This window comes from Rhagoletis zephyria, unplaced genomic scaffold (assembly GCF_001687245.7).
Source record: "Rhagoletis zephyria isolate East Lansing unplaced genomic scaffold, Rhagoletis_zephyria_1.1 Rzeph_scaffold_00537, whole genome shotgun sequence".
NCBI classification, from domain to species: Eukaryota; Metazoa; Arthropoda; class Insecta; order Diptera; family Tephritidae; genus Rhagoletis; species Rhagoletis zephyria.
Genome location: NW_016157621.1, coordinates 1 through 24,109, shown reverse-complemented (window position 1 = coordinate 24,109; position 24,109 = coordinate 1). Strand labels below are relative to the sequence as shown.

Sequence of the window (24,109 nt, the reverse complement as noted above, 5' to 3'; positions counted from 1 at the left end):
CTGATCATTTATGTATACATTTGTCTATATCTATCTCGATTCGTTTTGGCTGTTACAAACAACCGTTATGTGAACAAAATTAATATACCCTTGTGCACAAGTGCGCTCGGGTATAAAAACGGCACTCAAGTACACAATACATTGACAAAAACCGTACTAGACTGTCTCGCTTTGATTTCGAAATGCTTACACATTGAGAAGTTAGCTTACTGCCAATATAGAAGTATTACATATGTGCCCACGAATGTGTACGTAGCGTAGTGTTGATAGAAGGAGAGAGAGAACCAACGTCTACGTCACGGTCATGCGGTGGTAAGTTTTTGTTAACACGCAGATCCCATAAGATAGATCGTGTCAGCTGACACGTTCTCCGATTTTACGTCCGTGGGTAACTGCGCTTTAACAATGTGTTGTGAGTAGAGTACAATGCAAGGAGTACTTACTGAACATAATGCGGCAAATATACTTGCGCTGGCCTTTAGTATGTATCAGGGTGTCCAGATTGTTTAAAAAAACGTGCGATTTTTGAAAAAAAATCGCCAAAAATCGCAAATTTTTTTATAAATAAAATTCATGAAATAGATTTAAAAAATCTTTTATTTTAAAAATGATATCTTGTCATAATACAGTTTTTAAAACCAAAAACGAATATAATACCTTCAGAGGGTAATAATAAATAACACAAATCACTTATATAATAGTGATGTACACACAATTTTCTCTAAAAATAAGCATACTTTTTAAAAATATTTGTTTCAACACATTTTGCAATAGGACTGCGCAATTACTTAATTTATTATAACTCATATTAAATGATTAATCGTACAATCCGCTTTTTGAATGATTTACATTTTTGTTGTTGTCATATATATTGAGCTATTAAACCTTGATAACATACTGTTTGATGTTGGAAACGTATTGCAGCAGAAACTATTAGCCTTCATATAACACTTTATTCGAACTATTGAATTAAGGCTTTCCAACCTCATCCTATTTCGAATCTTAGTTTTTGTTGAATTCATTACGGAAAAAAACGCGCTCAACAAAGCATGTGAGTGCGGAAAGGATAAAGTATGAATTTACTTGTATATAAATATTTCCAAACATTTTATTGCCTGTTGCGGTTTTCACTCCGTAAGCAATTATCCAAAATTCTTCAGAGTCGGATGGAATGGTTCTGAGAAAAGTTAATCCATGGGTAAGTTAAAAGCTTTAAATATTCAGTTTCCGCTGCATTTCTTTCCTTCAAAGTCAAATAGTGAATTGGCAGGTCCCTGAAACTCTCCCTCTTGTGATTCACATACTTTTCAGGTGACAAAATCAAAGCTTTTTTAAAAGTATTTAATTGACTAGGTAATCGTTTCAAATGGCGCGGAAGCATGGACAATGCCAACATCCGATGAGGCGGCTCTTGGAGTGTTTGAGAGAAAGATTTTGCGGAAGATTTACGGGCCTTTACGCGTTGGCGACGGCGAATACCACAGACGATGGAACGATGAGCTCTATGAGCTTTACAATGATATGGACATAGTGCAGCGAATTAAAATACAGCTGCTCCGCTGGCTTGGTCATGTCGTTCGAGTGGACACCGACGCTCCAGCTCTGAAAGTATTCAACTCGGAACCCGCTGGTGGTAGCAGAGGAAGAGGGAGGCCCCCACTGCGATGGAATGATCAGGTGGAGAAGGACTTGGCTTCACTTGGCGTTTCCAATTGGCGTCAGTTGGCACAGAGGAGAAACGACTGGCGTGCTTTGCTGAACTCGGCCAAAATCGCTTAGGCGGTTACAGCGCCAAAAAAGAAGAAGAAGATGAATCGTTTCAAAAGTTCTTCGATTAGGGCGATTTCCTAAATTTTTACGCGTAAATATCCAAAAAAACATCGCCAAATTGGCGTAAAATCGCCAAATCTGGACTCTCTGGTATGTATACATATATCGTCGCTACCATGTCTAACTATAGAATGTGCAAAAATGCCTTTTCAATTACGTTACCTTGCGCATGCGTTTAGAATGAAACGCAAGTTAGAAAATCGTTCAATTTCGAGTATTCTTAGAAGCAGAGGATATTGGCTTTAACAAAGTGTCGAATTCCACACCTTTTCCTAATGACAACAACATTTTTTAGAAGAGATTTCTCGCTTTCCTGAAAAGTTCCCATTTTCACATTCGGTAGTTTGACATGGTAGCAACGATATGTACAAACATTTTATACGGTTGACAAACGGGCATTATCCTCTTGCAAATGAGAATAAGCGGCTGGACAAATACATACAAATTTCTTGCATTTGTTCGATCGTGGGGATATGTTTTTGTGTACATATTTCATAAAAGCTATGGAGGTATCCACTACACGAGTGGTATGTTTGAAGATTAGAGAGCTCTACCTTTAAGCTAAGTAATACTTGTTTTACCCCTAATCGATGGGAACATTTCCAAAAGTCAGTCCGCCATTATTCACTCACAGTTGTGTTCGGAACAGGGTATGACTTATGTAGGAACTACATCCGGTCATAATAGCTTACGCTTCACGCCTGATTTGCTTGGAATTTTGTTTTACTCGTTATTATTTTATGTGCTTGAAAATATTTTTCACTACAAGAAAATATTGAAATTGGATTTCATTTAGGTTAACGAAAACGACAACTGTGAAAAAATGTCAACCAATACATTCAAACCACAGTGTAGACAGTGTGCCAAGTAATGACATTTCCCACTGGGAAAATAGGTAAGCACCTTACGAGGTAAGCCATGTTTTCTATCAGTTTTTAGTACCAAAATTGTCATCATGGCCAATGTCATCTACTAGTAAAGCGCAAAAAGTACACTTCCGACGACACATTACGTTGGCAGTTGCAAAATAACGTGCAGCCGAAGTTATTTCCAAGCACCGAACTACTCCGAGCGACTGCTCTGCATTACACGTCACTTACTTTGTAAATCGGCTCAGAAGTATGTCCCCTCCAGTACTGCTGGAGTCAATCGCTACTTTTGAACCGCTATCGCACCGACTCCTAGGTAAGTAGCTACTCTACTAATCCGTTGTAGTGCACATGGTAGTGCAGAGTCGAACCAATCGTAAGCGGGATAGCGAAAAACTACGACAGGGGGCGCCCATAAACCACGCAAGTGACTACTTTAGTAACTCCCGGTAGTGCAGAGAGAGCCGATGGTGACTACCGCCTAGGATATTGCCTTGTAAAAGTAATCGATGAAATACACTGCAACTAGTCGGTCGGTAATTGACGGAGTTTATCAGGTAGCTACCGATTCAGCAGTCCTGTAGTCGCTCCTTCGTACTGCAGAGTCTGATAACAAATGTACATTCTAAACTCCTACTTACATAAGGCGGCCACGTCTTTGTTAAAGTAAGGCAGATTCGTCAGTGACGTGGTAAGGACAGCCGGGTGAAGTGTAAGTTGCTGGTAAGGCATTGCCCTTCACCTAGCGGTCCTTACCACTTCCCTGCCGAATCTCCTTTACTTTAACAAAGACGTGGCCGCCTTACGTAAGTAGGAATTAAGAATGTACATTTGGTATCAGACATACCTCTGAGTCGCTTTACAAAGTAAGTTACGCATAATGCAGAGCAGTCGCTCGGAGTAGTTCGGCGCTTGGAAATAACTTCGGCTGCACGTTATTTTGCAAATGACAACGTAATGTGTCGTCGGAGGTGTTCATTTTGCGCTTTACTAATAGATGACATAGGCCATGATGACACTTTTGGTACTAAAAACTGAAAGAAAACATGGCTTACCTCGTAAGGTGCTTACCTATTTTCCCAATGGGTTAATTTTTCTCATATCCATATTTGACAATTGCTTGAGTGTGTTAGTTAAAATTTTAAAATTTGTTGTCACATTTTTAACCTTTTTGGTAGTTTGAATTTTAAATTTTTTTGAAATCGTGAACTGAAAAAGATCTATACCAAAAATAAATATAGAAAGCGAAAAAACTAATAATGCCGCATAATTGTTTTTTATGCGAGAGTGCGAAGTGTGGTGACTCCGTATTCATCGTACCGCACGACTGTCAAAAAAAAAAAAACAATGGGAGCTAGCTTGCCACATGTCTTTGCCACCAACAGCAGAATCATTTTAAAACCGAACCCAAAGTGTAAGCGATTGCATCCGGAATCAGTTCCGTCAAAGCAATCTCAATCTCAATCTATCCAATGCGGAAATATAAATAATGTACAAAAATAACTTGAAAACCATGNTTGATATGAAAAGTAATATATGTATGTATGTATGTGGGTATATGAATAACGACCGCTTAAAATCGATTTCAAAGTTCTACTTTCGCTGTAGAAATTTTAGGTCTACGTTATGTAGTTTGACTATTGTCAATTAAATCGAATGCTTTGTATTGCATGCGCTCCACGTTTTTCATTTTCAATTTCATAGATTGTTTATAATGACTTTTGCTAAAATTTCAAAATCAAAAGTTATCAAAACCAATTCTATGGGACTGAGAAATATTATTTTCTACTTTTTAGTCCATTTATAAAAGCGTTGTATATTAAAAAGTTTTTTTTTATATTATTTATTTACTATGACTTGGTTAGCAAAAATCTCTGCTATACGATTTTTAGGATTATTTATTAAGGAGTCAGAATGCCATATGCGGTTTTGCAAAAAATATGTGTATGTTTTGTAAACACGTGTTATCTGAGGGTTAACTTAAATAAACAACTAACACAAACACATCAGTTAACGTATTAATTGTCAAATATGGATATTGTCATTTCAAACAAATTGTCAAATAAGCATATTTACACCTTTTGTTTTTCTTTCTGGATTCCTGTATACTGTCATTTTTACCAAAGGTATACTTGTACGCATGATAAAAAAATAGAAGGTAGTTTCACTTCAAACTTTTTTGACGGTTACAGGCATTTTTGAAGTTTCATAAATTGTACATTTTAGAAGCAGCGTTACCACATTGGTATTAACAAAATATAATTGATGGTATTTTGGGATGGGAGTTTCTGTAGTTTTTGATGGTTCTTAGTCTTTCAGACAATTCTAAATTGTTAATTTTTGGAGTTTTAAAATGTGCAATAATTTTGTTTAGAAGGTTTGCGTAGTAACATGCAAATAGCGAATTACATTAATTCACCTCAGGAAACCTGAAAAGAGGAAGGCATGTCAGGGCCGTAAAGATTTGCAGATTTTTATAAAATATCTGCAATTTTTTTATTTATGTACTATGTATGTACATTGGACTGCATCACTAAAAAAGGTTTCGGTTTCTATGCTTAAACTGGTTTGCCATCTGAGGTGATTTTTTTCAAAAAAAAAAACTGTAGAAAACCTATTTTCATTCATAATAGATAAGAATAGATAGATTTTATAATTCCAATGGAAAAACAGTACCGATTTTTTTTTTTGTGGGGAGTGATATATGTAGTATAATGTACATATGTATGCAAATATACTTACATACGATTGAGTTTCTCCAAGAACCTCTGAAATTGAGGAAATACATAGGTATATTACTTTGAACAAACTAATCGCACTTCGGGAAGATTTTATTCCTTCACCTTACCAGCTTCTAACGGCTTATTTTTAATAAACGGGAAAATTTGAAAAATTTCAATCTGGAATCCTTGCACAAATTTATAAGATTCCTACAGTTTTCAAATGCGCAATTAATTTTTGATTTTATTAAAATTACTGACTTTTCGTTTTAAAATCTGTTGTTTGAAATTTTTTCAAAGGCAGTTGAAAAATATTTTTTTTTTGTGGCTGGTAGCTTGATTTTGATAGAGGTGTCATAATGCCAGCAAAAGTCAAATAGCTAACATGGCGGCAAAAATCATTGAGTGAAACTACCTTCTTTTTTGAATCATGCTTGTACGTATCCATGGCGGAATTATACCAGGTGAAGTAATTAAAGCGAGAAGAAAGATTTTGACATTGCCTTATTTGAAAAATTTCCTTTAAAATTTGACTATAAGGCAGCCGAATGACAGAAATTAAAGCGAGAAAGCTGTTTTATAACTTCGCCTGTTTATTGCGCCATGGTATATATCAGAGCTGTAAAATTATTGAATCAGTAGGATCTGCATTCACTTGGCATTCTTTTCAAAATTTTGATTGCTTGGTTGTATAAAAAAAAACTCATTCCTGAGTGGCTTAAATTATTTTGAAACAAAAACAAATGTAATGTGTTATTGAATGGTAGAGTTCCATTCAGTATAGAGTGTGAATGTAACAAAAGCACTCGCAATCATCGTGCATGTAAATGTTGGTTGAATGCAAAAAGTTTTGATCATTCAGTACTACACTGAAAAAATATGCCTTGACCCTAGAAGAAAATCTTTATAGGAGAAAATAGTCGTTTTGCTTCTGCTTTTCTACCACTGCTACAATTTGGTAAAGCATTACCTATGACCAAAAGTACGTACCAGCTTTAGATATTCAGTCAATGCTTTTTAAAACCAACTGCATCTTTTTGAAGAAAACTTGCGATCAATTTTATGTAGCGAACTAAAATTTGAACAAAGAGATATTTTTATTTCCCAAGTAGCAAGCTTTCTATACGTATAAATTTGTTTGTAGAACATTTAAATTAATTTTTTTTGTAGAAGCCTTTGAACTTTACAAAGTAGAATTTTGGAAATTTAAAAATTTATACAAACAATTGTGTACGTAGAAATAGAAAACTTGTTACTTCACCTGTGTGACTGCCTGGTATTGGGAAATGAAAATATCGTTTTTTACAAATAAAACCTGGTCATAAAGGGGTGGGCGCCCGAAATGGGCACATGTGTATTTTAAAAAAGGACATTATATGTATGTGGATAAACTATACACTGAATGATTAAAGCTGCTATCATTCAATGGTTGTTATGCATGATTACTTCATGTTCTGCATATTTTCCAATCTTTTAAAGAAAAAAAATATAGATACTAATTGTCTTGGAACATTTTGCACTCAGTTTTTAAACAAGCAAAATTATAAATTTGTACAATATGTTCATATGTATCAAGCAGCGTTTCATGAGTGGAGGAGTCCAAGCATAAGCATCCATTCGTAGGACATGGCTTAGCCCGCGCGGCCGCTGTGCATTGATACGCGACACTATGTCAATATCGTTTTAAAGTTCATACACCTCATTATTCCACAATCTAAACCTACATATTTTTCTTATCGTATAAAATTTGATTGGCACTGAATTAGAGAATGCACACATAGCAAAGTATTCATTCATCTGGAAGCTAATTCAGTATTGAATTCTGTTTACTTCAGCATTCTCAGTTTTTCATTCAGGTATTTACCACCTTGCTGCGTGAAATAAATTATTATTTTTTAATGGTTGTATAAATATAAGCCACACTACCAGACGAAAGAAAATAGAATGAAATCTTACTTGTAGATATTTCATGATTAAAATTTTAAATGATTTCACAGTTTCACAGCTCTGGTACATATGTATGAAGTTAAGGCCTAGTGTAAACTCCAGCCTACCCAAAATTAGGGTTTCAGAATTAAGCCCAGATTTTGAGGGTAAATTCAAAATCCAGAGGATGTTTATTTTTGTCTACTCGGCTAGGCTCACCATTTGCCCAAGCCTTAAAAAGTTTATTAAAATTTTTCTAATTTCGCCTTGATCGCGTTGATTTGAAATAATTTTATTGGTGAGGCTATAGCATACTTTACATGGAAGAAAATACGTGGAAAATTGCCAAAAATCGACTTAAAATTTAAAAAATGTTTCCTAGAAATTGTTACTAAAAAGTTTGCACCGATTTTTGGAGTGGTTCGCAGCCCTGGGTGGGCTTTGAGCGTATCACCAGCTTTTTCTTCTTTCCGATGAAAATCCTTGTCCGCGCAGTTTATTCTTGATGTACGGGAACAAAAACAAATAATTGTGCCAAATCAGGACTGTACGGCGGATTACCCGTCGATTCGATATTTCCAGTAATAAAAAATAATTTGTTTTACCAAATATGTGAGAGCTCGCATATTCCTGATGAAAGAACAGTTGTAATTTTTTCTCCATTCGTTCAGAACTGTTGGCACACAAATGGTTTTTTACCACTCAGAATTAACCTATGAGATAATGGTTTTGTTATTATACATTTTCCCAACTAAAAGGCTCACATAAAAAGCAGATTTTCACTAACTGATTACTTATTTCGCCATATTCAACTATGCTAGTAGGTTATCCTACCAAGTCTTTTTAATAATAACTAAACCCGACCAAGTACTATTAAGTACACCAAGAAGAGAGTTATTTTATCTCATTTGAAGTAGTCTTAATAAATTTGTGCTGTAGTTAGCACATATAACTACTTTCGAACTGCCCTTATGAAATGTGCGTACATTGCTTTAATAACTACATACAATTCAGCCGCAATCCCTATCCTAAGTGTACGACCAAAAAAAAACAAAAGTTTTGCAAAGTGTCAAGCCGCTGGCTGTAGGAAGGCAAGAAATCGCGCTAACATTACACAACAAGTAAAAGGCTCTTGGGTGGAAAAAACGAATGGTTGCCGTACTTTTTTCTTGCTACCAGCACGGCCAAAACTGTCTTTAACAGGTCTATTCTGCGCTGGTAATAAAAAGTTTGTAACCGGTAAATAAAGTTCCTGTCAATTTTTAAACCCTTTTCGCATTCTGTGTACTCTTGTAACCGGTAAATTTTGTAACCTTCTCATAAGCTGGTAACAAAGTATTGCCCCGTGAAATATGCAATGCCAGAATTTGCACAATTCTTCATAGTTGAATCGCTGAATATTTTAACTGCATTACCAACGTTGCTAGAATCGCGGTGACAAGAACTGGTAACATTTTTGGTAATAAAATTTCCCGGTTACAAAATCTTCGGTAACGCGCAGAATAGACCTGTTAATGGCAAGTACATACTTTAGCTATACCACTTAATCACATTTTTAAAATATCTAATATGTACAGCTTATTGCAGCTGCACTGTTTAGATTACATTTGCAGTGGAAAAGGCTACCAAAACCTCTAGGTGAAGTTGTTTGAGAGGGCTAAAAGATTATAGCAATTGAGCGCCAAAAACGTTAGAAGGGAAGGACTTATTGATGTGTATACATCTTTGGTTTCGGTAGGGGTAAAATTTGCGAAGCTGTAACACATATCCTAGCACAAAATTCTGAAGGGCTTAGAATGTGTATTTCAGCATAAAATTTTTATTTTCATTAGAAGCACTCCGTGTTTGCTTGCTTTTGTAAATGGTTGCATACATTTAGGCATATGCATAGAAAGAGGAAATGCGATACAAATGATTATTACTTCCGATTATATAAAATCCGCACATGCATACGGCTTTGTACCTATGTATGTACATACATATGTATGGACTCATTTGTTGCAACTGGGCATGAATCACGTAACTTTGAAACGATAGTCGTTCAAACGATACTGACAAAACGATGTTGTCAAAACACTGATTTATGCATTTGTGTTGCTGTTACGTGTTACTGTTACTGTTACGTGAAGCAAACCTGGAATCGAGTTGACGATATCGCACAAATGATCAAAAAATTTTTAATTTTTATGAAGCAAGACTATCTCGACACGATATCGTTCAGACGATTGTCGACATACGTGATTCATGCCCTGGTTTTGATATTCGTAGATGGTTTTAAGCATAGGTTTAGTAGTCTATTTTGATAAAAAAGCAAGGCGAAAATTTAAAAAAGTACTGAAATCATTTTAACTGGGACCGTTGATAACTGATGAACATACATGAATATATGTATATATAATATGCATATGTATGGATGATATAATAGCTCTGATCCAATACTTTTCGTGTAAAATCTTGGAAAAGGGTCAAACAGCAAAATCACTCTCTGAAGTGAGAGTAAAAAGGGTGTAACAGCAAAACGTACGGAACAAAAAAGCATCGGGTAAAATCCTGCAACTTCAATCTCTACACAACTCTCCAAAAATCGCTCTCATTTACATGAACCACAGATTATATTCCGAAAAGAAAAACTAAATTTAGGAATATATACAAATAGAAATGCTCAAATTATAAGCTCAAAAACAATAACTGATGCGGTGTTTCCAAGATATTTTAACGCCCGATAATTTCATGTATTAAAAGATTTAAAAATGAAAATGAATAAAAAAATTAAATCAGCAAAATGAATAAAATTAAGTGAAATTAATGTTTAATTTCTTACCTAACCTACATTTGTATGTATGTAACTGAATCGCCTAATGGGCTGTTTTTGCTTACGCGTAAAAGCACATTAAGCGCATTTAGCTCTAAATGCTACTCTAAATGTTCATTTATCCATACAAAATTCTTCACCTAAATGCAACTCCATTTTTGCATTAAGAATCTAAATGCTAAAAGCAACCCTGTGATCTTCCAAAATTTCCACGATTCGAACATGCTTTAATGAGAAAAAGTGGCAATATTGCTTTTCGCTTATACAGTTGCTAGCTGCGTTTCAGTGATCTCCGATCGAGATTTCATTTATTATTTTACATTATTTGGGAAAAGAAAAGTTGCGCAAATTCAACATCGATGTGATACTGATAGAAATCTGGCTCAATTTGTGATCAACTCTGTTTGCTTTTTTCCTATTTAATTGAGGAAATTTCAATTGACAGCACTGACAAATGAATATTTACACAAACAAATTTTCGGTTATGGTTAAAACAATTCAAGTTTTTGTATTAAATTTTTTTGTTTAAAATTTTTTTTCCCTTTTCAGTAGGGTTTTTTGCAAATTATCTTCTCTGTGTATTTTTAATAAAATATTCAGTTAAAATATATTTAAATGGCATAATATGTGTTGCAGAAAAAAGTGACCACTGTGGCACAGAGAAGAAGTTTAACTTTTCCTCGAGTTGTGTGAATAACAAGCACAACCAATTTGACAGCTAACGAGCTTTGATTGAGATTATATTNTACAGCATACTGAATGGCCGAAAATTTAAAAACTCGGACAATAACCACGCCCACATCCCATATAACGGTAATTTAGAGAAATACAAAATCTTCGATAAATCAGTAAATATTAAAGCTAACTTATTCAAAATTGATGCTCGCAACAATTCTTTACCAAGAAATACGTTTATGGTTAAATTTTGGAAAATGGGCGTGGCACCGCCCACTTATGACCACATATATGTATATCGGTAACCGTTCTATCAATTTGTACCAAACTCGGTATTTTTGTTGTGCTTGCCACATAAAAGCAAAACGTTGAAAATTATTGAAATCGGACTAAAATTGCGGCCGCTTTTCATATAACGGTAAATTTCAGAAATGCTTGAATCTGCAATATTTCGAAATTTAAGGACGCTAATTTACTCAAAATTGATACACCCCGGCTTACCATCTAGCGGTAGGTTTCGGAAAGGTGAAAAAACGTATATTTAATACTTGCGCCAGGTATTTAATGTTCGGCTCCACCCGAACTTAGACTTTCTTACTTGTTTTTTAATATGTTCCCCTATTTCCAACTCATGCATTATTAATACCTTATCCCAGAAAATTAGTTTTTTGTTATTTTATGGCCTTATAACAATTATATTCAAAAAATTTTATTGAGCTTGAGGCCGTTTTTAATGAAAAACTATTGTGGAAAAGCAACAATCATTTTGAAAAAATGGTAGAAGTGATAGCTATTTCGGAAATCACCACATTTCTTCATCACACTGCTTTCAGTGGGACTCGATCCAACGACCCTAGCTGACTCACCCACTGGAAGAAGTCTGATAAGGAAATGTAGTGATTTCCGAAATAGCTATCACTTCTACCCTTTTTTCAAAATTGAGTAGTCCACTTGCAAAGTGCTCTATATAAAATGTTTTCGATTTCCAGTATTTGGTGGTTAACATACTAGTATTTAAAGTAGTTTCATGTCCACTAACAATACAGTGCAAAATCCTTATATATTCTGAAAAAAAAAATAGCATCAAATGTTAGACACTCTAGCAAAAGTCGCTATAATACTTACTGTATGTATATATACACTTTCAAAAGTTGCTACAATATTTATTGTACGTATTTACACAAGTTAAAAAGTCTCCACCTTCTGATGAACTTAGAACACTGCAAGAAAACGTGGTAGTTGCGGTGTCTAGTGGAAGACGTCGTAAAAAAGAAGCAGACCAATCTTCATGGAAGAGAGAACGCGAAAAGCTATAAAAAGCTAGCTATGTAAAGGTTACTGTTTCAAAACTCGCTATATTAATTTTTTATATATAAAATTTGCAAAAACTATCATACTGCGATTTTGTTTTTTAATGTTATTAGGCTCTTATTTGTCCAAATTTTCAGATAATAAAAAAGATACAACTTGGATTTTACTTGTTGTTATAGATGTTTGTAACGCTGTTTGCAAGTGGACTACTCAATTATTGTTGCTTTTCCACAATAGTTTTTCAATAAAAACGGCCTAAAGCTCAAACAAGTAACTTAAGGACTAGCAAACCTAAAAGTTAAACATTCTAAAAATAGGATTATTAACAAAAACCAACAAAACCAACAACCACATGATCAAGTTTAAATGGCACTGGAATAGCTGCGCTTGATTGTAGTTGGCTTCACAAATGAAAAAGTGGAAAAAAGTAACAAGAATTTACAAGGCGAACCTAGCACGGTGCGTAGGCAACTGGCTGAGTCAGGTGGGGTCGTTGGATCGAGTCCCACTGAAAGAAGTCTGATGAGGAAATGTGGTGATTTCCGAAATAGCCATCGCTTCTACCATTTTTTTCAAAATTATTGATGCGTTTCCACAATAGTTTTTCATTAAAAATTGCCTCAAGCTCAATAAAAATTGTTGAATTTAACCCAGAAAAAATAAAATTTGTTTCTACGTGTTCCTTACTTCTATTGCAGATCCGTCAACATTTATCACCGTGACCGCTATTCGAAATGTTGAAGTGTTCCACGTCTACGCTTTTTTGTTTTTATATTAGGCACAGACAGACCACTAAGCAAAGCAATGGAAAAATCACATGTTAGAGACAAAAGACCTGCGAGCAAAAGTCAATACATATATTGAATGCCTTTTCACGTTTGGCAACAACCCTACCACCGCTTCGGCCACCCAATCCTGCATCGCTACGGAGTCACCTCAATGTGGCACCACTTCAAAGCAAAGATTTTAACCTGCTGTAACCGGAAATGCAATGGCTCGTCACAAGCAAACCATATTGCAATGCAATCATGATCAGGAAGCTTACGCGTCGACTGAAGTCCGACCGCATAAATGTTTCCAATCTAATTACAACGATTGTTCCGACAGTAGTTCGCGTCAGATAACGGTAGCTGCAAAGGTGCGTCGAATACAAGGGCACCCGCTGCCCACGCGTCAAATGTCAATCGGTTTTCATCTGCCTCTATCCGCGTTGCAAACGTCGCTGCAAAGCATACTCACGATCCCGCTTGCGCAACTACTTTGGCTGCTTTGCTGCGTTAGTTTAGCCCATCCTACGGTAGGCGACTGTCCTAGCATGTGCGAGTGCAAGTGGAAGAGCGGCAAAGAATCAGTTTTGTGCCTTAATGCGAATCTCACACATATTCCGGTGCCACTGGACGCTGGAACGCAGGTTCTAGACTTAACTGTCAACGATATCGCCAACATACCACACGACACCTTCGCATCAGTGAACTTACTTAATCTCCAGAAAGTATATCTGGCTAAATGTCGGTTACGTGCTATTGAGCGTTTTGCCTTTCGAAATCTAATTAATCTGATCGAACTGGATCTGAGCTATAATTTGCTTAGCAGCGTTCCCACTGAGGCACTTCAATTTATACCAGAGCTACGCGAAATCAAACTCAATGGTAATCCCATTTCGATAGTGCATGACGACGCCTTCGGATTTGTGTCTCAGCTAGTGCGACTAGATTTGTCCGACTGCAAATTGGCGACGATTGAGGTGATGGCCTTCGCGGGACTTGAGTCCTCCTTGGAGTGGCTCAAGTTAGACGGGAACAAATTGAGTGAGGTGTGCTCAGATACAATAACATCGCTCAAAAATTTGCACGGCATCGAACTGGCACGAAATCAATGGAATTGTTCCTGCGCACTGCTACCACTACGCTCTTGGATGCTACGTGAGAACATTCCATATGACATACCACCCTCATGTCTAGCACCATCGCGAGTCGCGGGAAAAACTTGGGATAAAATTGATCTGGATGACTTTGCCTGCGTGCCACAAATAATCGCTACCAACACAACGGCGCACGGAGTAGAAGGGCGCAATATTACTATGAGTTGCTTTGTAGAGGGGGTTCCAGAGCCATCGGTCCGGTGGATGGTGAAAAATCGTGTAGTAGCGAACTTAACGGAATATGGTGTTCCATCTGCGGGTCCTCTTACTATGGCAGCAACACAAGGTCGCAAGATATACATAGTAAACATGTTGCGAAATGCTTCAAATCTAACCATACTCTCGGCTGACATGCAGGATGCGGGTATTTATACTTGCGCGGCAGAGAACAAAGCCGGTAAAGTGGAAGCATCTGTCACATTGGCTGTTATACGGCGCCCGACTGAAGCGCCATCGGGTGGACAAATTGTGCTGATTTGCTTCCTCATTGCTCTTCTTTTCGTGGTGGGTTCTTCATTCGCCGCAATTTGTTTTTGTTCGCCCCGACGTAAGCGTAAAATGCGACTGTGGAGTTCAATGCCATCGGCGCGCACAGAAAATATTGAAATGACTTCACGTATCTGCGGTAACAGTGGAAATGGACCGAATGGTGGAAATTGTAACCGCGTAATGCATACTCGGAAACCTGACTTGGATAGCGGTTCAATTGGAGGAGGTGCGAATGGGGTGGATGACTTTTGCGGTATTAGCGGTGGTGGTGGCGATGGTCCATTTTCCAACAATGACAATGATTACCTGCATCCGGCGACTACCCCTTTCAGTTGTGGCTCAGATGATGGCGGTGATACCAGTGTGTCGATTGTGAACCCAATTGGTGGCAGTTCCAAGTGCAATGGGGGTTATCGCAATATATCCACGCATTGCGATGATGCCGAAGACTACTGGGATGCCAACTACCAGACCACAAAAGCGAATTATGCGAGAAGAAAAATCGAAAATCAATACCATATTAACGGTAGTGGCTCAGAGTTGTCGGCGGGGGTGCGTGCTAGCCCTCAAGACAGCCGACAGAAAGTGAGTGTTGGGAGCGTCAGAGGAGATAGTAATTTGGGGCCGCAGCAATCCGATTTGCACCTACCAAGACTCGTTGAAATTTGCGGGTAAGTTTGTTTTGATGTAAGCTAGAGATTTCTCTATTATTTTAATTAAAACTATTTTTAAGAGCAAACTTAATACATGCAAAAATAGAGAAAATATTTTGAGCTCACAATTTTGTTTTGTGATTTACCAAGCTTCTCCACAAACCTGCAATTGTTGCGTCCACTCAAATGGATGGATTTACCATTTGACTTCGCCTCCAAATGGGGTATGGTTTGCTCAAGAATGATAGAATATAAAACAATCCATTTTCTTAATACAGTGTCCCCGCGGAAGTGCACCAACTCTTTAGTGTCGTACCCGCTCAACTGTCATAATATTTGAGTACCTGAATATTTTGACAGCATTTTCATATGAATTTATTTATTTCTACAAAACATAGCTTACAATTAAAATTCTAAATTAATGCTGATTTTAAGCTTTGGCAGCGCAGGCCTTAAGCTTATTCAAAGTAGGATTTTGAATTGTGCAGTGTTTTTGTAATAATAGCAGTGTTTTAAATGTATTGGTATAGAAAAGATGATTTTATGAATTTTGTTATTTTTCAATATGGTTTGGATTCGGGTAGGAAAGGAAGGTTAGATGACTGGCGCTTTGGAATATCCGCATTGCGGAAGATTGAAATTTGGGACAGTTCGAGATCAAGGCTGATGAGGGTAGGTAGATCACAGAATTCTTGCTAACAATCAGTGAGCTAATGGAAACGGAACTATGCAGTGTTTCCACCTTCTTCTTCTTCTTATTTGGCGCTGTAACCTCCTATGTGATTTTGGCCGAGTTCAACAAAGCACGCCAGTCGTTTCTCTTCTGTGCCAACTGAAGCCAATGGGAAATGCCAAGTGAAGCGAAGCCCTTCTTCACTTGGTACTTCCATCGCAGTGGGGCCCCACTCCCTCTTCCTCTGCTACCACCGGCGGGTCCCGAGGGAAATACGTTCAGAGCTGTAGTGTCGGAGTCCATTCGAACAACATGACGAATCCAGCGGAGCCGCTGTATTTTAATTCGCTGCACTATGTCAGCCATGCCATGTACGAGGGGATGGCAAACTCAGACAACGTGGCGTATAGGCATCTGTTTTTAGCCGCTATGGAAAGCGGCTTTAGAGTTTAGGCTTTAAAGTCGTCAAATAGGTGGTGTCGATCCTTTTCCCCGGGTCTTCTCCAAGAACTGGCGTATCGTGAACACCTGGTATATGGTGGATTTGTCAGGTCTAAAGCCACACTGATAAGGCACAATCAGTTCACTGACGGTGGGCTTCAGTCTTTCACACAATACGCTAGATAAGATTTTGGAACCTATGCTTAGAATGCTGATCCCGCGGTAGTTGGCGCGAATGGCCGGGTCGCCTTTCTTGTGGATTGGGCAGAGCACACTTAAATTCCATTCGTCGCACATATGTTGATCTGACCATATTCTGCATAAGAGTTGATACACGCACCATATCAACTCCTCGCCACCGTACTTGAATAACTCAGCTGGCAGGCTGTTAGCTCCAGCAGATTTGTTGTTTTTCAAGCGCGCTATTGTTATTCGTACCTCATCATAGTCAGGTGGTGGTACGTCGACTGCATCATCATCGACTGGGGGCTCGTCTTCTCTATAGCTTTCAGCGCCGCTACCATACAGAAGAGTGGAAAAGTGTTCCCTCTATAATTTAAGTACGTTCCGGACATCAGTCACAAGGTCGCCATTGTTGTTCCTTGGTCTTAAGACCTTCCGTAAATCGCCTTACCCTCTGGTAAAATTTTTGGGAGTTTTTCCTGTCGGCCAGCATTTAAAGCTCTTCACACTCACGTATTTCGGCCTCTCTCTTTTGATTGCGGCTAATATGTTTCGCTTCCCTCTTTAGCTTCCTATAACGGTCCCACATGGCTCGCGTTGCAGCCGATCGCAGCGTGGCCCTGTAGGCGGCATCTTTTTTCTCTGCAGCTTCTTGACACTCCTCATCGTACCAGTTGTTGTTTCGGGCTCGCTGAAATCCGGCTACTTCTTCTGCGGCGGTACTTAATGAGCGGGAAATGTGGTTCCACTGCTCGCATATGTAGGTTTGTTGAAGAGTGCTCTCTGAGAGCAGGAGCTCTATTCTGTAATTGTGAGAAAATGTAGTGTACACCGAGTGCAAAACTCACAACCAAAAACTCACCGACTAAAGTTCAGTGAGTTTTTCGGAAGAGAAGTGTACACAATTTTGACAGTTAAAACTCATTCTCACACATGCTGAATCGCAAAATTAGGAAGTGTACACAATTTTGACAGCTAAAACTAATTCTCACTTTTCCTGAATCGCAAAATGGAGAGTACACACCATTTTCAGTGTACACTTGAAAACTCACAGTTGCAGAATAGAGCCCCAGGTGTGAGAGTCGAGTAGCGAAAGCGCTAGCTGTCTGTTGTGATTGCAGCTTTTCGACGTTAAGCTTTCCTTGCATATTTGGGCGCACATTTTTTGTGCACAGAGGCGGGTGCGTATCTTGGCTGCAACCAGATAGTGGTCCGAGTCGATGTTTGGGCCTCGGAGTGTGCGTACGTCTAAAACACTCGTAGCGTGCCTTCCGTCTATCAGTGTTGGGCGTAATTCAATTAATTTTTCAATTATCTCGTTAATTGATTAAAAAAGTAATTGCAATTAAATCAATTGCAATTAAATTTTTAGTTGCACATTACAATTAAATGAATTGCAATTAAAATTTTAATTGTGCATTGCAGTTAAATTATTTGCAATTAAAATTTTAATTGCAATTAAATTTGTAATTGCACATTTCAATTAATTTAATTGCAATTACTTTTTTTAATTGTTCTATGAAACAATTAAAAATAATTAACCTATTAAATAAAAAATACGGAAATAAAGATGACAAGATTTAGAAAATTCTACATACAGTATTTTTTTTATAAAACAAAGGTGTAGTTATATAAAAAAGAAATGGACATAAGAAAGAGTACCACCGAGTGCTGGGGTTTGCCTTCTCGCACTAGCATGTATTAACTCCTCATCTTACACTAACCTCAACTTACTTTACCACAGCTCACTTCACCTCACCTCAAATCAACTCACCACATACAAACTCATCACACCTCACCTAAACTTACCATATATCAATTTGGGAACTATTTCGGGATTTTATTGATGCTCCGGACTAAATCAGACTTTTCAAGACTATTTCGGGATTCTCTAAAACTATTTCGTAATTCTCGGGACTTTTAAGGCTTCTCGGAACTAATATTGGGATTCATGGGACTTTAGGGTCTATTTCAGGATTTTCGACACTACTTCGGAGTTTTCAGGATTGTCGTGACTAATATCGGGATTTTTGAGACTTGCGNCCCGATCGCAGCGTGGCCCTGTAGGCGGCATCTTTTTTCTCTGCAGCTTCTTGACACTCCTCATCGTACCAGTTGTTGTTTCGGGCTCGCTGAAATCCGGCTACTTCTTCTGCGGCGGTACTTAATGAGCGGGAAATGTGGTTCCACTGCTCGCATATGTAGGTTTGTTGAAGAGTGCTCTCTGAGAGCAGGAGCTCTATTCTGTAATTGTGAGAAAATGTAGTGTACACCGAGTGCAAAACTCACAACCAAAAACTCACCGACTAAAGTTCAGTGAGTTTTTCGGAAGAGAAGTGTACACAATTTTGACAGTTAAAACTCATTCTCACACATGCTGAATCGCAAAATTAGGAAGTGTACACAATTTTGACAGCTAAAACTAATTCTCACTTTTCCTGAATCGCAAAATGGAGAGTACACACCATTTTCAGTGTACACTTGAAAACTCACAGTTGCAGAATAGAGCCCCAGGTGTGAGAGTCGAGTAGCGAAAGCGCTAGCTGTCTGTTGTGATTGCAGCTTTTCGACGTTAAGCTTTCCTTGCATATTTGGGCGCACATTTTTTGTGCACAGAGGCGGGTGCGTATCTTGGCTGCAACCAGATAGTGGTCCGAGTCGATGTTTGGGCCTCGGAGTGTGCGTACGTCTAAAACACTCGTAGCGTGCCTTCCGTCTATCAGTGTTGGGCGTAATTCAATTAATTTTTCAATTATCTCGTTAATTGATTAAAAAAGTAATTGCAATTAAATCAATTGCAATTAAATTTTTAGTTGCACATTACAATTAAATGAATTGCAATTAAAATTTTAATTGTGCATTGCAGTTAAATTATTTGCAATTAAAATTTTAATTGCAATTAAATTTGTAATTGCACATTTCAATTAATTTAATTGCAATTACTTTTTTTAATTGTTCTATGAAACAATTAAAAATAATTAACCTATTAAATAAAAAATACGGAAATAAAGATGACAAGATTTAGAAAATTCTACATACAGTATTTTTTTTATAAAACAAAGGTGTAGTTATATAAAAAAGAAATGGACATAAGAAAGAGTACCACCGAGTGCTGGGGTTTGCCTTCTCGCACTAGCATGTATTAACTCCTCATCTTACACTAACCTCAACTTACTTTACCACAGCTCACTTCACCTCACCTCAAATCAACTCACCACATACAAACTCATCACACCTCACCTAAACTTACCATATATCAATTTGGGAACTATTTCGGGATTTTATTGATGCTCCGGACTAAATCAGACTTTTCAAGACTATTTCGGGATTCTCTAAAACTATTTCGTAATTCTCGGGACTTTTAAGGCTTCTCGGAACTAATATTGGGATTCATGGGACTTTAGGGTCTATTTCAGGATTTTCGACACTACTTCGGAGTTTTCAGGATTGTCGTGACTAATATCGGGATTTTTGAGACTTGCGGGACTATTTGGGGATTTATTGGGACTTTCGCCCCTGTTTCGAGGTTTTCGAGACTACTTCGGAGTTTTCGAGATTCTCGGAACTAATATCAGGGTTTTTGGGTCTTTAGAGTCTATTTCGGGATTTTCGACACTACTTCGGAGTTTTCAGGATTCTCGTGGCTAATATCGGGATTTTTGCGACTTTTGAGGATATTTTGGATTTTCGAGACAACTTCGGGATTCTCCGGATTTATATCCGGATTTTTGAGATTTAGGGGACTATTTCGGGATTTAATGGGACTTTCGGCACTATTTCGAGATCGTCGTATGACTGCAATCACGGTAGAGAGAATACAGAAGGTGGCGCCGATGGCAATACCGCTAATCGGCTCTCAGTGAATTTGACAGAATCAGCTGTTTTGCTGACGTCACAGTCGAGAGGACAGCAGTAGTGATGTGCTGAGTCAATACTTTTAAGTATCCAATACTCTCGATATGGAAAATATGGAAAAAACGGTTAAGGGGAGCCAATAGAGCTTTTAATATTGATTCAAATTAAAGATATATATATGTCGGTTCGAGGCCGTAATACAAAGAATGAATCGGACGATATCATTTTTGTAGGCAGATTCTGTAACCAGTTAGCGACAATTTTCGAATCGGTATCGGTTTTGTTGACGTATGATTTGAAATATTTTTACGTCAACAAGTGCGATATCGATCCGAAACTTGTCGCTAATTGGTTACAGAACCTCCTCGCTGTAGTCCCATAGTGCGACGTCCTTGCTCATAAAGGATTATTCCATTTAGAGTGGTCCTCATTAAAGAAAGAATGCATATAATAAAGGTTTTCCGTGAAATTTATGAATTTCTTATATGCAATAAGTGGCACCCTGAAATTGTGCATACGGAAACTGCCCATACTATGCATATGCACACTTTCGTTTCAAACCCGAAATAATGCATATCGTGGATTAAAGTACAAAACTGCGTATCGTCATTCTGCAAATCCGAGTAACTGACATTTGCTGTTGCTCACACCAGCTCCTGGCTCAATCCTTATCCATTCGTCCTGAAATATACTATCCGGAAATGCGATTGCTTTATAAAAAGAGAACCATTTTGAAATATGAGCGTTTGTACTCTCTAGAAAATAATTTGTACAACTTTACATACGCGGTTTTGCATTTTGTCGATACGCGGTTTTGTACTTTAAACTATGATATGTAAATACGAAATAGAGGTAGACAAAAAAAAAATTAAATTATATTTTATAAAGGTTTAAAGTGTTTTAATGAGTTACCGCCACATGTAAAAGACTGTGTTAACTTTGCTGTTTTTAAAAGACAACTATTTGATCACTGTAAAACTCTGGCTATTAGGTAGGAGAGCACGGAACGGAATGCCCAACAGCCAGACCATAACGCGGAGCGGAAACTAGGCCTTTCCGCCCGCCTCATATCACGGAATCCAGCGTCAGGGTTTGCATATTAATGACGACGGGAACATGGATCGGAAACTCGGCCTTTCCGACCGTGACTATCAACTCGTGAGCAACGCGGAGCGGAAACAAGGTCTTCCGCCCGCTGCACATAGTACATATGTAAAGGTAGATTGGAGACTAGGCCTCGCCAGCTACCAAACTACTTAGACAATATACATTTATATAGGTTATTTGATAGTTTTAGAAACATAAACAGCTTTGTAATTGAAAATTTAAACTTACAGATACGCATACTTTGTTATATATTAAAAATACCTATCTGTACTTTTAAGTCGCAAGACTGTTACAAATAAATAAATAAATAAAATAAATAAAGCAATCATGCACAGTTTCGGTTGAAACCGAAATAATGTCTAAATGCGCAATTTCCATCTGCGAAATTTCGGTGCCCCGCAATAAGTACTTTACTTTAATAAAATTAGTAAGCTTTATCAGACAATATTTTTTCAAAAGCTGTCATCTATCTAAAAATCAAAAATTCAAAAAAATATCTTGCACGTGTTTATACAAATATACACATTGTGAGGATAAGGCAAATAATCGCATAGTGTTTTGTGTTTTGGTTTGGTCAACCTAAGTAAAGTGTTTTTACTAAGCCAATGATTTGCCCCCAACTGACGGCGCCGAGGACTCGTCATCTTCGCAAACGCGTCTTCTCTGACTTGATGGAACATGTTTCAAGTCCTAACCTGAAGAGTCCATAGGTAATAAAATCACGGCATTGTATATGAAATGTCCTACGGATGTGATCACTAAAGTTAAAGGATATCATAACTGTACATCGAACTTTGTGAGCCACTTGAAGCGAAAACATGGAAACTAATGCGTTGATGAGTACAAAGCATATGTGAAAAAGGTTAGGAATGACGGAAAAAAACGAGAGGATTCAGCAAGTATAGTCAAACCCAAAAACAGTGTAAAAAGGAGATCAAATGGGTATAAAGTTACCCAAGAACAATTCGTTGAAAATATTTTAAAATATTTTATACACTCCATGATCCCATTACGTGCAGTTGAAGAACACTACGAAATGCAAGCTATGAAGATAAAGTCGGAACTAAAAGAAGTTGACTTTGTGTGCACAACAACAGATATTTGGTCCAGCAGAAAGAGAAGTTTTATCGGAGTGACAGTGCACTGGATCACAAGTAGGGTGGCCAGTTGCGCTGATTTAATCAGTACATGTGCTTATTTTTTGTTTTATTGTACTGATTTTTAAGAACCCGAAATCAGTACGCAAAATCTACTGATTTTCTGAGTTTGTACTGATTTTTACATTTATTAAATGTTTTTGTGAATTGGTATAATTGACATTTACATGAGGTTAACATGTTCAAAAGAATGGTTTTTGACAACTCATACATGTGAGCAGATACGAAGCAATTTATTGAACGTGTAAATGCAGCGCTAATTAAATTTAAACCATTTTTCAAAAGCTGTCACCTTGAAATTGTTTCGTTTCCTAACATTTCGCAAAAAACTGCACGAATTCAATACAACATAATAGCCCTGTTCCAAATACTTCAGGACATGGAACAGCCATAGTATTTCAAACTGAAGACGACTACTACTGCTTATGTGCTTCTTGTGCAATGTAAGTTCTAAAAACAGATGAGTGAAAATTACTAGTATTACTTACCAGTTCATACCTGCCAACCCGATAAGTAGGCCAGAAAAAAATAGACAATCCAACGTTTTCACATTCTATAGGCTTAATACTTCCGATTGGTTTATAATTTGTTCATTAAACAAATAAGTACAAAATTAAAAAAAAAATAATAATTTTTGAGTATTTAATTAAAAATATCCTGGCCAGGACTTTTTTCAGCCAAGACATAAATTTCATACAAAATAGCTTTAATCCATGAAACAGGTGGGTGAAGGTCGTACCCTTGTTGGATCTTAGACTATTATAAGACTGCCATAACTTTTATATTCAAAGTCATATTAATATGGCGGTAAGACAGAAATATGCGCATTGAAAATTCATGTATATGATAGAAATCTTGGAAAATTGTCATATCTCGAGAGAAGTTGTTTTGTCAAATGTCCACAGGTTTTATTAAGGCAGTTCACTCTTTGATGCGAAAATGCGAAAGGCAAAGATTAGCGTTTGTTTTGTTGCTTTGCTGTGCGTTTGTGCGAAACGACGCCATAACGGTGCCATATGTTTGTTGTAAAAAACTGCCGATTTTCGCACTTTCACTCAAACGCATCAAAAAGTGAACTCTAGTATTGTGAATGTTCTATTTAATAAGCCCACCAAATAAATATATTTTAAATTANTACTGAAACTGTATGGGCTACAAAACTGCGTACTCCAAATTAAAAAAAAAATTCGGATAGTTACATATTTAGATGAAATTTTTTTTTAAATTTTTAACATTTCTATACATTTTCTAGAAAGTTTGAGACTTCATCTTGCAGGGTCTTTGTTATAGAATTAACTTTATTTTTATATAAAATTTAAATTAAGTAAGGAAAGAAAAAATTGTCTATATATTTTACTACCATTTATGTGAACACAACTGTACATACATATGTAATACATTTGCTTTGTTTTAAACTAATGAATCGTTATCAATATACCGATAATATTATATGTATTTAAATGTCGATTAGTTATTTTTTTTAATTA

General features: G+C 37.2%; 1 protein-coding gene across 3 annotated transcripts in view; it reads left to right on the top strand.

Moving 5' to 3' along the window:
- LOC108360218 (leucine-rich repeat-containing protein 70-like) overlaps window positions 1-20,620 on the top strand; it is a 49,533-nt gene extending 28,913 nt beyond the window's left edge. For all 3 annotated transcript variants that reach the window (XM_017612427.1, XM_017612428.1, XM_017612426.1), the window contains 2 exons: window positions 12,842-15,228; window positions 20,609-20,620. In XM_017612427.1, the coding sequence (XP_017467916.1) occupies window positions 13,135-15,228 (2,094 nt within the window). In that variant the 5' untranslated portion in view covers window positions 12,842-13,134 and the 3' untranslated portion in view covers window positions 20,609-20,620. The remainder of the gene's footprint in view (window positions 1-12,841; window positions 15,229-20,608) is intronic.
- Window positions 20,621-24,109: the final 3,489 nt, after the last annotated feature.